Below are 16,113 nucleotides of genomic sequence, written 5' to 3'. Positions count from 1 at the left end.
ATGGGAAATGTACATTGCATAACATTGGTTTTAGGTCAGTTTTGCCTGTTCAACTAACTGGTTAGCTAGATTATTACGATTCACATATCTCGCTGATAATTATGAAGTGAAATGTTTGCTTTGTGCATATCTTGTTTCGTCTATTGTTGCCATTATCCTGGCTGGAAGAAGGTTCAGTGAATGGGGAGGTGAAGCTTGAGGTAATAAAATAGGTGTGCCAGTGCTTCTCAAATGTATTGTTTTATGCATTCTCCACACCCTTGTCCTCACAAGAACGTACTCAAGAGAACGTGGTTGGAGAATGCACTCGGAGCATGACAGTGTGGAGCACGGTAGTATGCATATTGAGAATCACCCTCAGTTTATCATATATCCTGATGCCTAGTCACCTTACCCCTATACATATGTACCTCTATCACTCCAGTATCCTTGCACATTGTAAATATGGTGTTGGAACTGACCCTGTATATAGCTTACTTACTTCTCCTGTTCTTCTTATTTTAATTTCTTGTGTCTTTTTGTTCTACCTTATGTTATTGTTAGTGCTACATTGATGTTGATTACTGCACTGCTGGGTTTAGAGCTCGCAAGGAAGGCATTTCACTGTACTTGTGCACGTGCCATTAAAACTTGAAGCTTGCAACTATTCATGCACTTCCTCAAGGACTAAACAATTAGAACAAGACCGTACATGGACCGTAACCCGTAACGTTGTGAACCATGTTGAGTTGGTGTATTTGTATGGAAGATTATACTTCAGGATGACCAGGGCTTTCTGTGGTTTTCAAGGTTACCTTTGTGGATCCTACAAAAACTGCAGGAGCTTTTTGCAAACATCTTCCCACACCAAACAATCATACTATGCATCCATACCTGATACATGAAATCAACATTACTGCCCATATTTTGCAATTGTAATACAAGCAACTTTTCTGTGAAAGAAAATAGGAATAACAGTACAAGCCTAGGCCGATGTCTTAATATTCTTAGCAATAGGAGTAGAAAACGATCACAAATTACACCTTTTCTATTTGTGAGAGTTATTCACATCAATAATAAAGAGCAAGCAAATATGACATGAAGCCCAAGTGCAGGATGTTGGTGAAGCAGTAAGCAACTTGAAGAAGAAACCAAGATGATAGAGAGACAAGATAGTATCAGCTATGTACAGGAAAACTCTCTATTCAAACCAGTAACCTACATTAAGAAAACTTGCATTGTGCAATAAAATACACAAAAAGAAAAATAGAAAACATTTCTGACCTGTTTTTGACCAAACTTTCCTACAGGGTATAAAGGAAATGTACCAAATATACACTACATGGCCAAAAGTATGTGGACAGCTGCTTGTCGAACATCTCATTCCAAAATCATGGGCATTAATATGGAGTTGCTCCACCCTTTCCTGCTATAACAGCCTCCACTCTTCTGGGAATGCTTTCCACTAGATGTTGGAACATTGCTGCGGGGAAGATTCATACCAAAGTTGTTCGATGGGGTTGAGGTCAGGGCTCTGTACAGGCCAGTCAAGTTCTTCCACACCGATCTCAACAAACCATTTCTGTAAGGATCTCGCTTTTTACACGGGGGAATTGTCATGCTGAAACAGGAAAGGGCCTTCCCCAAACTTTCCCCAAAGTTGGAAGCACAGAATTGTCTAGAATGTCATTGTATGCTTCACTGGAACTAAGGGTCCTAGCCCAAACCATGAAAAACAGCCCCAGACCATTATTCCTCCGCCACCAAACTTTACAGTTGGCACTATGCATTGGGGCAGGTATCGTTCTCCTGGCATCTGCTTAACCCAGATTCGTCCGTCGGACTGCCAGAAGATGGAGCGTGATTCTTTCCACTCCAGAGAATGCGTTTCCACTGCTCCAGAGTCCAATAAAGGGGCGGCAGGGTAGCCTAGTTGTTGGACTAGTAACTGAAAGGTTGCAAGATCGAATCCCCGAGCTGACAAGGTACAAATCTGTCGTTCTGCCCCATTACGAGGCAGTTAACCCATTGTAGGCTGTCATTGTAAATAAGTATTTGTTCTTAACTGACTTGCCTAGTTAAATAAAAATAGGCAAGCTTTTACACCACTCCAACTGACACTTGGCATTGCACATGTTGATCTTAGGCTTGTATGCGGCTGGAAACCCATTTCATGAAGCTCTCGGCGAACAGCTCTTGTGCTGATGTTGCTTCCAGAGGTAGTTTGGAACTCGGTAAACATGTGTTTCCTAAGACAAATCCTTAGACATGCTCTCTGTACTCCTATTTGGGACAGTAAGCATAATGCAACAATGATAATGTATAGACAAAGTAATAGACAATGTAATAACAACCAGTTAGTATTTTTCTGACCTGCACAGAGGAATAAGAGCATTCAGCATGAGTAGATTTTGGGAAGGATAACTAGTATTGTATTGAAGGATGTGAAGGTCAACCAGCGCAATTTACTCTAATTATCAAAGGAACGTGGTAACCAATTTCACAACAATGGGTTGATTTATTCTCAAATACTGCATATTCTCAGGAGTATCTATTTGAGTAGGTTATCCAACTCACTTGATGTAATTAAGATGATTTGAAATAAACACAAATAGCAGTGTTATTCTGAATGACTGTTCCTCAAAAGGTTCTATAGCTGCACCATTGAGAGCATCCGGACTGGTTGCATCACTGCCTGGTATGGCAACTACTCGGCCTCCGACCACAAGGCACTACAGAGGGTAGTGCGTACGGCCCTGTACATCACTGGGGCCAAGCTTCCTGCCATCCAGGACCTCTATACCAGGCGGTGTCAGAAGAAGGCCCTAAAAACTGTCAAAGACTCCAGCCACCCTAGTCATAGACTGTTCTCTCTGCTACCGCACAGCAAGCGGTACCCGGAGCGACAAGTCTAGGTCCAAGAGGCTTCTAAATAGCTTCTACCCCCAAGCCATAAGACTCCTGAACATCTAATGAAATGGCTACCCAGACTACTTGCATTTCCCCCCTCTTTTATACTGCTGCTACTCTCTGTTATTATCTATACATAAGTCACTTTAATAACTCTACCTACATGTATATATTACCTCAATTTCCTCTACTAACCGGTGCCCCCAGCACGTTGACTCTGTACTGGTACTCCCTGTATATAACCTCGCTATTGTTATTTTACTGCTGCTCTTTAATTATTTGTTACTTTATTTCTTTTTGAAGGTATTTTTCTTCAAACTGCATTGTGGGTTAAGGGCTCTGAAATAAGCATTTCACTGTAAGGTCTACTACACCTGTTGTATTCGGTGCATGTGACAAATACCATTTATTTGATTTCATATTTCTGACTTAATGCAATGGACAAAGTGGGTCATCAACAAATGCCGTGATGAACACATAGTAAAGGAATACAAGTTGGTAACATCCATTGGGAGCATATGATCATGGTCTTCACAACCAAGTTACTGCAAGCTTCTTGACTGGTTGAATATAAACCTCCACCATATAAAATAGAAATCAATAGAAACCAATCAACAAAAATCTATATAGCCTACCCTACATAATACTCTTCCAAAGGGGTTATTTTGAGTTCCATGTAAAACCTTCTGTGGATATGTTCTCCCATGGGGACAGACGAAGCACCCTTGTAGGTTCTAGATAGCACCTTTTTTTCTAAGTGTACGAGCATTTGCTACATTGAATCCTTCATCATGATGCCATAGTTTAAGAATGAATGAGATAGCATGTTGACGGAGAGGGTTATCACTACTATATCACGGTAAACAAATTCACCAAGCCTCTGAATGCGACAAGGCACTCAAGAAGGTTGAATGTGTTTTCAGACACAGCACATATATTTGATTTCTAATGAATAGGCCTACACATGACATAACGGCGTTCGAGGATCGAGGCCAGGATACTTGTAATTGGCCAATGCAATTTGTATGTTCTCATGGCAAAGGCAGTCTATAAAGATATTATGAAAAATAAGCTTTGTAACATCTCAGCTAGCCTACAGACATGAGAGCAAATGCGTTATCCATAAGAACACACTAATTAGATCCATTATGCCATCCAATAAAGATAAAATCAAAGTAATTCATTTCGCATTGGTATAGGTGCGATTACACAGAAACAGGATAGGAAGGACAAACGGTTCCTTACCGATTCGAAGGCGTCTAATTAACCGGACGAATGTATTCCATTGCAGTTGAAGATGAGACGCTTGATGTTTTTGTGACAATAATAACCTCGTAGCCTACATAAATCCTGTGTGATATTCGAGCTGCCCCACTCGCTATAGCTGCTGAGTATGGGGTATGATGGCGTTGTCTTTGCAGGGCCACAATGAAACTAACGGGACCAGTGGAGTGATTGACAACACCACCAGCCAATAGAATGGGAGGATGCTACTAGTAGTGAGGATCAGGGGATCGTAAACAGGTTCCGTAGCCATAAAGTCAGTAGGCTAGGCATTTAGAAGATTATTGAGGTTGCGAGACTATTGCGTTAGAGGTATTTCCATGACACGAGATTTTGGGTCTAGACTAGCTCAAGACATGGCTGCCCGTAATGAATGTTCATCAATAGATGGAGGGATGAAGTAGGCCTACTTCACACGATAGGGATGGAAAAATGTGATGTTTTAATTGACAACTGCATCAGTTCTTTAGAAAAGTGTGTGCCCAATTAACATACATGCTTAAACGAATACCAAATGTTAGATACTTCTATAGTTGAGACGATAGACTAATAGAAAAATAATTGCTCAATACACAGAAAATGTGTACATTGTATTGTGGGACAAAGTTTTGTGAAGATCATCATCATCATCATCAGTGCGATTGAATCAAAGATTTTGGAATTCAATCAATGATTTCTCGCGTTGACACTGCGGTTTAATAATCATTGCGTTGGGGCGCCCTCTGCTGCCAACAACTACCAGTTCGTATTATTCAAACTGCTCCCTATCTCTCATTATACCTTCATAGAATTCAGGAAATTAGATCTGGATTATTCAAATACCAGTGATATCAGATATGGAAATATAGTCACACTTATGAAACGTCTGTTTTTCAATTTGATGCCAATGTCAATGAAATAGGCACTATGGTCTCTACTCTAGAAACAGAGCTCTGGCAAGTAATTGCATAGTCCAAGTGGAATGAAAAAAGGGCTGTGCATACTCCTAATAATTCCACTTCACTGTAATTCCACACTGTAAATGTACCTTTAAAAAATGTAAAATGAGCCCAGGACACTGTTGATACATTCTCAGCATAGTACCAGAACAAATGTCAGTGCAGGCATGATATTCTAAGGAGATGTGTGCCTACAGCTGTACACTTGTTTCGCACTAGCGTCTCTGTCATTTTTTACAATGCATCTTTTCACATCTGGGCTGTACAATGACAGTAAGCCTAATGTACATTCCACATCATAGACAATGCCACTGTTAAATATTTAGTCAAAGCTTTCACAGACAGAATAGAGTAGAACAGCTCTCTCTGGCTGTAGTGTGGTGGGGGGATGGTCAGTGGGTACTTGCAGCTGTGCTTGGGATCCTCTGTTGTAGTCTAATTGAAATAGCAGTTGTTGCTAATGTCCCCTGGGCAGCGACTCATTGACAGCCATATGTGTCAGATACTCAGTCAGTCAGACAGCACCAACCTGCAGTTGATCCCCAAAAACAAGTCTATTAGCACTGTCATCTTATCAGCCCCTGTGCTGCCCCTCAACATTGACTATAGGCCTTTTTGAAATGACACACAGCATAGCAAACATTGTTTAAGCAGAACTATATTGTACAAATGAAATGTGTTAGTATATATATATATTTTTATCACATCATGGATAACTTCCCAATTTTACTTTGATTTTGTAAATTTGTAATACATTTGTATAAAAGTACTGATTCTACAGAATCAGGAAATGCATATGTTGTTACACAACCTCTGTGGTCATCATTCTTGTGCCCCATTACAGTACTTACCGTATATACAGCAGCTGATGTCAGACAAGAAGCAAGTACCACTTTCATCCAGAGAGTGGCAGTGATCACTAACACAACACATCGGACTCCTGTTGACTACTGTTACTAAACATATAGGCCTATTACAGTCGTTTGGTTACATGACTGTAAGGCAAACCCTGTGTTTCATCCCAAAGAAGAATGTGCGGCTTTGCTCTCCTAAGCCTTACAATGACAGGGGAACAATTGAGGCCTGTCAAATCATCCACTGCCATAAAAATAATAAGATCCACCCAAAGTACCACAGAGAGAGCATGTCATCACAACAGTCTTCTATTCTTCTCCACCCGATGTGAAAGATCTCAAACTCGGATCAGTCTCTCTGGTGTTACTGCTGCGGTTCAATTCAGCAATAAGGCACGGGGGGGTGTGGTATATGGCCAATATTTCACAGCTAAGGGCTGTTCATATGCACGATGCAACGAGGAGTGCCTGGATACAGCCCTTAGTCGTGATATATTGGCCATATACCACAAACCCCCAAGGTACCTTATTGCTAGTATAAACTGTTTACCAATGTAATTAGAGCAGTAAAAATGTTTTGTCATACCCATGGTATAAGGTCTAATATACCACGGCTGTCAGACAATCAGCATTCAGGGCTCGAACCACCCAGTTTATAATGTACTTTATATACTGACTGTAAGCACTCAGAATGAAAGCCTTCAGCTGAAATGTTAATAATGTAATGTAGAATGTAAACTTCATGTTTGAAGAGAGGGCTTCCTAACTTGGAGTAACACTGTCATAACTGTTTTTGATTCAGTCCATCCATCTTTGTCTTGTATAAGGGCATCCTTGTCTTGAATAAGGGCATCTCTGTCTTGTGTAAGGGCTGATTACAGATACCACAGCTCATCTGCTGACCCTATAGAGACCTTTAACTGGGTCATCTTTGAGCCGACACTGGCTGTTCCCGGGGGTCCGTGTGCTTCTAACAGCTTAGCTTCCTCCAGTGTCTGACTGCCCCATACTGGGCTTGAACCAAGGATCCTCTGCTTCGCAACACACGTCACCATCCTCCTTGACAACGTTCCACCGAAAACGATCTTCTTCTATAGCTCCCATCCTTGACATTTCAAGTTTGCTGTGGAGTGAACGGTATGTTCTTAACTCCGTTACATGGGCTCCGTTACATGGGCTCCGTTACATGGGCGGGCTCCGTTACATGGGCTCCGTTACATGGGCTCCGTTACATGGGCTCCGTTACATGGGCTCCGTTACATGGGCACCAGCAGATGGCTAGTATTTCAGCATGATTTTCTAACAAGCATTATGTGGAGCAGTTGTCCTATAGCCTGCTGTTCTAGAGAGTGCACACTTTTAAAACAACTCTTCATGATCACAGACCAACATCAACTTCAAACACATTCACCTCTAAATTTAGAGTTAGGAATGTCTAATACAGAATCCATCAAGTAAACAAAATTCTATCTTCAAATATAAAAAAATATTTAGCTATTCATCTTGCATACGTGTGATAGTTTGCATAAGTTGTCATCTATGCTCGTTCACAGTGTGGTCACTTTATACAAAATCACAATGCATGATGACGGCATTCGTTGGCTGAAACTGAGCTAACATCTTAAGGTGAACCTGTTAGGTATGAACAGTACTGTAGGGGTGCCTAGTCAGACAAGACAGACATTCAGGAAGACCTACTAGATAACAGACAGGGACAGGATGGGAGTGAGTTCCAGTCCAGGAAGAGGGATGCACCATCAAAGAAATGTGGATAAAAAGAGCACAAGGCTATTGGCACCAAACAATGGTGTGTCCTTGACAGTATTTACAGAATCTGATAAATGGATATTTGATGCATAAATAAACTGTTACTAATGTACTTCATCATCAATCTAAATGTGAACTGATAGTCACTATAAAACATCAATATATAGTACATATTTTCAAAACAAAATATATATTTTTTAAATATAAAATAAAATTGTATAAAATGTCAGTTCAGTGACATCAATGTCTTATGTACAAAATAGGAAATAGCTTTACAAGCTACAAATTTGTTCAAACACTCTTAGCACTCTATCTTACAACGCACAGTTGAGTTCCTTGGAGGAATGGTATTAGAAGTTCTCCAGATGACACGACCACAGGTCTCAAAGTATCAGTGGACTGGTGCCATGTCCCACTCCTGGTTCTTCAGATTATGATGTCTGGGTTCCTTGTTGGACATTCCTCATAGAGGGCTGGCTTCATGTTCCCTTCCTCTGATTCCTCACTAGACGAGACAAGCGGATATCCTTGGATTACTATTAACATCACATGAACCTACAGGTAACCCCAGTTCAGCACTGTAATAACAGTTATAGTACAATCAGAAAGGTTGAAATGGCTGTTAACCCAAGCTAAGATGTTCACTCCTGGTTTCAACTGAAATACTATGTAATAGAATCTTCTCACTGTTTTCCCCTTCAATGGATAGAGATGGGATTCAGACCTGATGCTGGATCCCTCCACATCCTCAATGGTGTCAGCCAGGGGCTGGTGGGCTGTCTCAGGCAGCAGCAGGGTGAGGGCTGCACCTAGCAGAGTACACAGGCCAAACAGCACCATGGGAGCATTCTTACTGACACCCCTCAGCAGGTAGATGATGGGAGCCAGGACTCCCCCTGCCCTGGCACACATGGAGCTCATACCAATTCCACTCTGCCTGTGGAGCACAGAGGAGACGTGTTCAGCCAAAATAACTCCACATTGTCGCAGCACTGTAATTAAGAATGTGCATTAAGACCCGTTCCGCCACATCTCCAAACAATTAACAACAGCTGCTCAGCTAGTCTGCTGCCTCTCTTCTTGTTGTGGTTGTTTGGGTCAGAGAAATGTACACTAGGCAAATCATGGGAAACATCAGAATCTGATTTAAATGTTATGAATGGTTAGACACCGGGCAGGACACTTGCTGAAAGTGAGATATACACTACTGTTCAAAAGTTTGGATAGAAATGTCCTTGTTTTTGAAAGAAAAGCACATTTTTTGTCCATTAAAATAACATCAAATTGATTAGAAATACAGTGTAGACATAGTTAATGTTGTAAATTACTATTGTAGCTGGAAATGGCAGATTTGTTATGGAATATCTACATACTGTAGGCGTACAGAGGCCCATTATCAGCAACCATCACTCCTGCGTTCCAATGGCACGTTGTGTTAGCTAATTCAAGTTTATGATTTTAAAAGGCTAATTGATCATTAGAAAACCCTTTTGCAATTATGTTAGCACAGCTAAAAACTGTTGTTCTGATTAAAGAAGCAATAAAACTGGCCTTCTTTAGACTAGTTGAGTATCTGGAGTATCAGCATTTGTTGGTTCGATTACAGGCTCAAAATGGCCAGAAACAAATAACATTTTTCTGAAACTCGTCAGTCTGTTCTTGTTCTGAGAATGGAATGCTATTCCATGCGAGAAATTGCCAAGAAACTGAAGATCTCGTACAACACTGTGTAATACTCCCTTCACCGAACAGCGCAAACTGGCCCTAACCAGAATAGAATAGAAGAGGAGTGGGAGGACCCGGTGCACAACTGAGCAAGAGGACAAGTACATTAGAGTGTGTAGTTTGAGGAACAGATGCCTCACAAGTCCTCAATTGGCAGCTTCATTAAATAGCACCCGCAAAACACCAGTCTCAACATATACAGTGAAGAGGTGACTCCAGGATGCTGAGGTTAGAGGTTCTTGAGGTTAGACCCACAGAGAACTGCTCATTAAAGTAACTAACTTTGGCCTTCCGGATAGCCTGAGTGCACTTATTTCTCATTTTCCTGAACGACAGCCAGTCAGTCTAAATATTTGTGTGCCGAGCCTTTTGCCAAATGGTATTCTTGAGGTGGAGTAACTCTGCCAGATCACGGTCGAACCAGGGGCTGAACCTGTTTTTAATGCATATTTTCTTTATGAGGGCGTGCTTGTTAACAATACCACTGAAAATATAAAAAAGAAGGTTCAAGCATCTTCGACAGATAATATTGCTGATATTATACCAATTTACATAGACCAGGTAATGAAGGAAGGCTTGCTCATTAAAGTTTTTCAGCACGAGTCTATGACAAATCAGGACAGGTAATTTAACTGAGCAGCCATTCAGAATACTCTTGTGACTTCATGCAACAGTTGTTTTAGCCCTCATCAGAAGTTCAAAAGTTAGGGTTAGGAATTAACAGACCTTTATACACCCATTGAGTCAGTGTCGACTATTGCAATGAAGAAAGACGTTATTGGCATTGGTTGGTAAAAGATGTGTCCACATAAAAAAGAACACACGCAACATTTACTTATCGATGTAAAATGCAATGAAGAAGTATTACAAAACTTATCTTAACATATCAATAATTTTTGCTGACTGAAGTGGAAACAGTTCTATTTCAAATACTTGTTTTGATGTCTCACTATGGATATACCTGGCCATGACCACAAGCTCGAAGAAACCAATCACACAGTGTCTGTTCGAGAGACAGGTCGAATGGTGAATGAGGTGAGCCTCTCTCCTTTATAAAATGAGCCACTTGCCTGCCAAGTTAGTCATTCTTGCCTCTCTTCCTTGTGGAAGTGACTGTGTTCACTAAAGCTCTCCTCAGCGCGACTGGATTTCTGTTTTTGCTACTGAACTGTTTTCAGGCGAACCATGAAGTTAACACTGCAGAACATAGTATTTCAGCTCCTGTCGATAGTGTTGAGTACCGACCAAATTAATATTCTACCCGTCAGTCTCTAGCTCTCGAGATTTGGTTAGCTATCGCTGCAAGGCTTTAGCTAACTTGGCTAACTAGCTGCAAGTCTAGTCAACCATGCTAACAAAGGACTAACACAGATACTTCCCGATGAGCCCTGGCAACTACCGCTACGCAGTGATCTTTTGACCCAGACGCACAGAGTAAAACCATGGCCCTCTGAACATGGCCTGTGAGGAGGAGAATCTGAATGTGACTTGCCTCTTGGAGTCTTCTAGACTACCCAGGAGCCCCTTATACACGCTCACTGTATGAAACAATGGCGCGTTATCGTTCTTATGACATACCTTCTCAGCCCTCAACAACAAAATGAAGGTCACAGAGATATTGACAGAGTCAGTTAGAGGATTAACTCCAAGGATGGTTAGACTCATGTTGTGATCTAATGCTCTATTCCTGAATGATCCTGATGGAAACCTGCCCAGATATCAGCAGTCCACATTAGTCAGCAGAACACTCCAAATGTGTGTCCCAAATGGCACCCCATTACCTATGTAAAGGAATACTTTTGACCAGGGCCCATAGGGCTCTTGTTAAAACTAGTGCACTATATAGGCGATAGGGTGCCATTTGAGTCAGACGCTCACCTTATGACAGTAGGGAAGACCTCTGCTGAGTAGACGTAGACGATGGATAAGGAGGCAGTGATCCCAAACTTCCCCACCATAGCCAGGACAGTTCTAATAATGGAGAGATCTGTGTATATGTGTGTGTATGTTGGGGGGGAGAGAAGTGATGGGGTTAGAGATGAAACAGGGGGTATGGGGGGAGAGAGAAGTGATGCGGTTAGAGATTAAACGGGGGGGAGAATTGATGGGGGAGAGATTAAACGGGTAAATAGCTAGGCTATTTGTGTATAGCATCTGAAGCTCTAGGTTACATTACTGTGAATCACTCTCCAGCATTCCTACTGGATACTGTAACTACCTAAGGTAGTGTAGATCCTAATGGAGACTGTAACCTTCTAAGGTAGTGTAGATCCTAATGGAGACCGTAACCTTCTAAGGTAGTGTAGATCCTAATGGAGACCGTAACCTTCTAAGGTAGTGTAGATCCTAATGGAGACCGTAACCACCTAAGGTAGTGTAGATCCTAATGGAGAACGTAACCACCTAAGGTAGTGTAGATCCTAATGGAGACCGTAACCTTCTAAGGTAGTGTAGATCCTAATGGAGACCGTAACCACCTAAGGTAGTGTAGATCCTAATGGAGACCGTAACCTTCTAAGGTAGTGTAGATCCTAATGGAGACCGTAACCACCTAAGGTAGTGTAGATCCTAATGGAGACCGTAACCACCTAAGGTAGTGTAGATCCTACTGGAGACCGTAACCTCCTAAGGTTGTCTAGATCCTACTGGGGAACGTAACTACCTAATGTAGTGTAGATCCTAATGGAGACCGTAACCACCTAAGGTAGTGTAGATCCTACTGGATACCGCAACCACCTAAGGTAGTGTAGATCCTAATGGAGACCGTAACCTTCTAAGGTAGTGTAGATCCTAATGGAGACCGTAACCTTCTAAGGTAGTGTAGATCCTACTGGAGACCGTAACCACCTAAGGTAGTGTAGATCCTAATGGAGACCGTAACCTTCTAAGGTAGTCTAGATACTAATGGAGACCGTAACCTCCTAAGGTAGTCTAGATACTAATGGAGACCGTAACCTCCAAGGTAGTCTAGATACTAATGGAGACCGTAACCTCCAAGGTAGTGTAGATCCTACTGGAGACCGTAACCACCTAAGGTAGTGTAGATCCTAATGGAGACCGTAACCACCTAAGGTAGTGTAGATCCTACTGGAGACCGTAACCTCCTAAGGTAGTGTAGATCCTACTGGAGACCGTAACCTCCTAAGGTAGTGTAGATCCTACTGGAGACCGTAACCACCTAAGGTAGTGTAGATCCTACTGGAGACCGTAACCACCTAAGGTAGTGTAGATCCTAATGGAGACCGTGACCTCCTAAGGTAGTGTAGATACTAATGGAGACCGTAACCTCCTAAGGTAGTGTAGATCCTACTGGAGACCGTAACCTCCTAAGGTAGTGTAGATCCTACTGGAGACCGTAACCACCTAAGGTAGTGTCTTCAAGTGTACGGCTGACATGACTTCCATGAGGGCCCCGGTGGGAGTTAATAACAACTCTACACCCAGGAGGTTAAGTCAGTAACAAACTCTGGTTATTACAAAAGGAGCTAGTTATATAACATTTAAATGTGGCTTGCATAAGTTTTTCAGTTTCGAACATAAGCCAAGTTCCAAGCCACAAAGACTTTCCATTGACTACTAGCTAAGTACTTATAAACAAGGCTATAAAACTACACAACTATGACATCATTCAAGGACTGCCATGGTTTAATTACACTGGTAAACAACTTAATTCAAGTCAACTGAAGTCTTTTCAGGGCCAGGAGGATACTGTAACTCGTCATGTAGCTCAGGATGTGTTTAAACATCTTAAAGCCGTATTGATACCCAGCAGAGTTTTCTATGGAATGGTCCATACCATCAGGAATGAAGATGGTTAGCAGGCAGGCCAGGCCTCCCACAGCGAGGAAGGCTAGCTGGGATATCCTCCTGGAGCGGTTCAGGGTAAAGAGGGTGATGGTCCTGGCGGGCATCTCCACCAGGCCAAAGATCAGCTGGGTCAGGTAGATGTTCATCCCAAAGTCAGAGATGTTCAGGGACAGGCCATAGTAGACCAGCACGTTGACAAACCTGGACAGACACAGAGATGGAATGGTGGAGGAAACACTGGTGAGGAAAGGGAAAGATGAATAACATCGCTGTCACTGCAGTGAAACAAGGACTCCTTTCTTCTGCTGGTTTGACTTAAGCCTATCATGCAAAGTGGAAAGATGTCTGGGAAGCAGAAATGTCTCTCTAGCCACAGACTGGATAATTGAACCAACATCAAGGTACTTTCTAACAGACTAATATTACAGTATATACCTCTTGTAAACTGTATTTGACACGGAATATAGTGCAACATTTTACAGTAGTGATATCTATTGACAATGTTTTCTACATTAACACTCACTTCTCAGTGCCTGGGAAGCTACATAAAGTATTCCCATTCAAATAATCATCTTTCAGTGTTGCCTCAGTGAGTGATACACTGCAATTCAAATGGCTTACACTGCAAGCATAGTGACCTGAGGAGGCCTTAAGAAGCCTGTGCAGTGAACAGTTCTGAGAACTACATTGGCGTACCACATCAAGGGAATCAACCCATAATGAAAATAGTTAATAATGAATCATTACTGTGAATGATACATGAATGTTATGCATTTTTGGCAGAAACAGAAATCTCAATGAAACAGTAGTTGATACAGTAGATTTGATTAATTCTTGTTTGCCCCCACAACACGATGTGTCCTGACAAAGTTCTACTGCGAACATCACACGGAATACTGGGAATGACACATGTAAATGACACTCACCACAGGTAAAATGACACTCACCACAGGTAAAACATGATACATGAATTCCTCCTCATTTTTGGCGTACGGACCAGGTCAATGACTGTTTCCTTTTTCCTCTCCTCCATCTTCACCATATCGTTGTACCCCTGAAAAATAACAAGAGCAGATGAGCCCTGAGCATTTCACCTGATGCTTCTCAGAAAAGGAATGACCTCATCAATGCAAAAAGGACACCAATGCAACTCATATAATTTGCATGTCCCGCATGCCTACACAGCATAGAGGATAGCATGCAAAGCACTTTAATATGCTCAGGTTTTGGCGCTATTGCGCTCAACATTGCCTGTACATAGAAACGTTGTTTGGCAAGTGCTTTAATCAAGGCTGTTGGAATTTCATAATGATCAATGATAGCTTAATCTCATCCACCAGCCGGCTATTTCTCTCTATAGCAATTAGCCTTGGGACAAGGTTAATGGTACTGTACTAGCTTCACAACAACAAAAAACACACCTGATCCTCAATGTCCTCCTGAGTCCAGTTATATGTGTGTGTGTGTGTGTGTGCACATGCGTAACAACACCTGATGTATCTCTATGTCCTCCTGCAGGGGTTTGCCGTTCATCAGAGCAGCTTTCCTGATCAGATCCATGGCCTCCTCGTTCCTCTGGTTGGCCATTAGCCACCGAGCCGACTTGGGTAGGACCCTAAGAATGTAGAGGAGAGGTGTTGACCCACACGCATAAACAACTACATATGACTCTCCGCATAAATTTGGCACCATGGGAACAAGAGATAATAACATGAAGATACATTTAGTCATGAGGCAGGATATAGGCCAATACTACTGCTAAAATATTAGAAAAAGAAAAGAAAATAATTTGGTACTATGCACACAATTTTGCAACTTAGATATACTTTAGGTATTCCCAAATGGCATTCAATGACCCATCTGGTTTTGATTATTGATGAAAAAAGAGAGTTCCTCTACACTCTCTTGAATTTCCCCTTCAGTGAGTTGTCTTGCTAGCCTGGAATCTAAACTGAATGATCTTTTCCCTTCATGGACGATATTGAAAGTGAGTGATATTCTGTTTGTATTTAAGGCTACAGGCGTACTGCAGCTGGCCAGTGACTCACCAGATGTAGAAGATGAAGAGGAAGCCTGGTGCTGAGATGGCCAGTTGGAGCTTACGCCAGTCTCTGATGAGGTAGGCCAGGCCTGCCAGGGTGATGTAGCCGAACCCAAAGAAGTAGTCTGTGATGATCCCAGCTAGCATCCGGTGCTTTGATCCTGTCCACTCTGTGCCTGGGGGCAACAACAGAACAGTATAGAGAGTAGAAAACTAACACCTTATCATCTGAATTTTTTCTTAGATCACAAGTCAAAATGTTATTAATGTTTCATGTGTGTGTGTATGTGTATGTGTGTGGTGTGTTTGAGAGAGAGAGTGAGAGGGAGCGAGCGAGAGAGAGAGAGAGAGTGAGAGAGAGTGAGAGAGAGAGAGAGAGTGAGAGAGAGAGTGAGAGGGAGCGAGCGAGAGAAAGAGAGAGTGAGAGGGAGGGAGGGAGGGAGGTAGGGAGGGAGAGAGAGAGAGAGAGAGAGAGAGAGAGAGAGAGAGAGAGAGAGAGAGAGAGAGAGCGAGCGAGAGAAAGACTAACCTAAAACAAATGCGTTCATGATGACAGCTGAAATAGTTGTTCCAACCACAAAGCGCAGAAAGACATAAATGTAGAAATTTGGGGCAAAAGCAGCACCAACCCCAAAGGTTGACTGGATAGTCAAACCAACCAGGATGATGTTCCTGCGTCCAAACCTGAAACAAGAAAGAGGTAGCAGCTACTCTTCCTGGGGTCCGGCAAAATTAAGGCAGTTATACAATTTTAAGAACATTACAATACATTCATTACAGAATTCACAACACACTAAGTGTGTTGAGA

General features: G+C 42.1%; 2 protein-coding genes across 5 annotated transcripts in view; both read right to left on the bottom strand.

The window, feature by feature from the left end:
* LOC115107673 (tyrosine-protein kinase Fyn) overlaps positions 1 to 4,321 on the bottom strand; it is a 78,921-nt gene extending 74,600 nt beyond the window's left edge. For 3 of the 4 annotated variants that reach the window (XM_029631176.1, XM_065008717.1, XM_029631174.1), the window contains exon 1: positions 4,135 to 4,321. The gene's annotated coding sequence lies outside the window, so the exon portion shown is untranslated. The remainder of the gene's footprint in view (positions 1 to 4,134) is intronic. The other variant, XM_029631177.2, reaches the window with a different exon arrangement.
* Positions 4,322 to 4,843: 522 nt separating this feature from the next.
* The window catches only part of LOC115107672 (solute carrier family 22 member 6-A-like), a 16,190-nt gene continuing 4,920 nt past the window's right edge, over positions 4,844 to 16,113 (bottom strand). The window contains exons 3-10 of the mRNA XM_029631173.2: positions 15,835 to 15,989; positions 15,313 to 15,481; positions 14,756 to 14,879; positions 14,212 to 14,318; positions 13,254 to 13,465; positions 11,336 to 11,444; positions 8,457 to 8,669; positions 4,844 to 8,237 (exon numbers count right to left, since the gene is read on the bottom strand). Coding sequence (XP_029487033.1) covers positions 8,159 to 8,237; positions 8,457 to 8,669; positions 11,336 to 11,444; positions 13,254 to 13,465; positions 14,212 to 14,318; positions 14,756 to 14,879; positions 15,313 to 15,481; positions 15,835 to 15,989 — 1,168 coding nt within the window. The 3' untranslated portion in view covers positions 4,844 to 8,158. The remainder of the gene's footprint in view (positions 8,238 to 8,456; positions 8,670 to 11,335; positions 11,445 to 13,253; positions 13,466 to 14,211; positions 14,319 to 14,755; positions 14,880 to 15,312; positions 15,482 to 15,834; positions 15,990 to 16,113) is intronic.

Source organism: Oncorhynchus nerka, linkage group LG24, assembly GCF_034236695.1.
Source record: "Oncorhynchus nerka isolate Pitt River linkage group LG24, Oner_Uvic_2.0, whole genome shotgun sequence".
In the NCBI taxonomy this organism is placed as follows: Eukaryota; Metazoa; Chordata; class Actinopteri; order Salmoniformes; family Salmonidae; genus Oncorhynchus; species Oncorhynchus nerka.
Note: the sequence above shows the minus strand (reverse complement) of the source record. Positions and strands in the feature narration are given on the sequence as shown.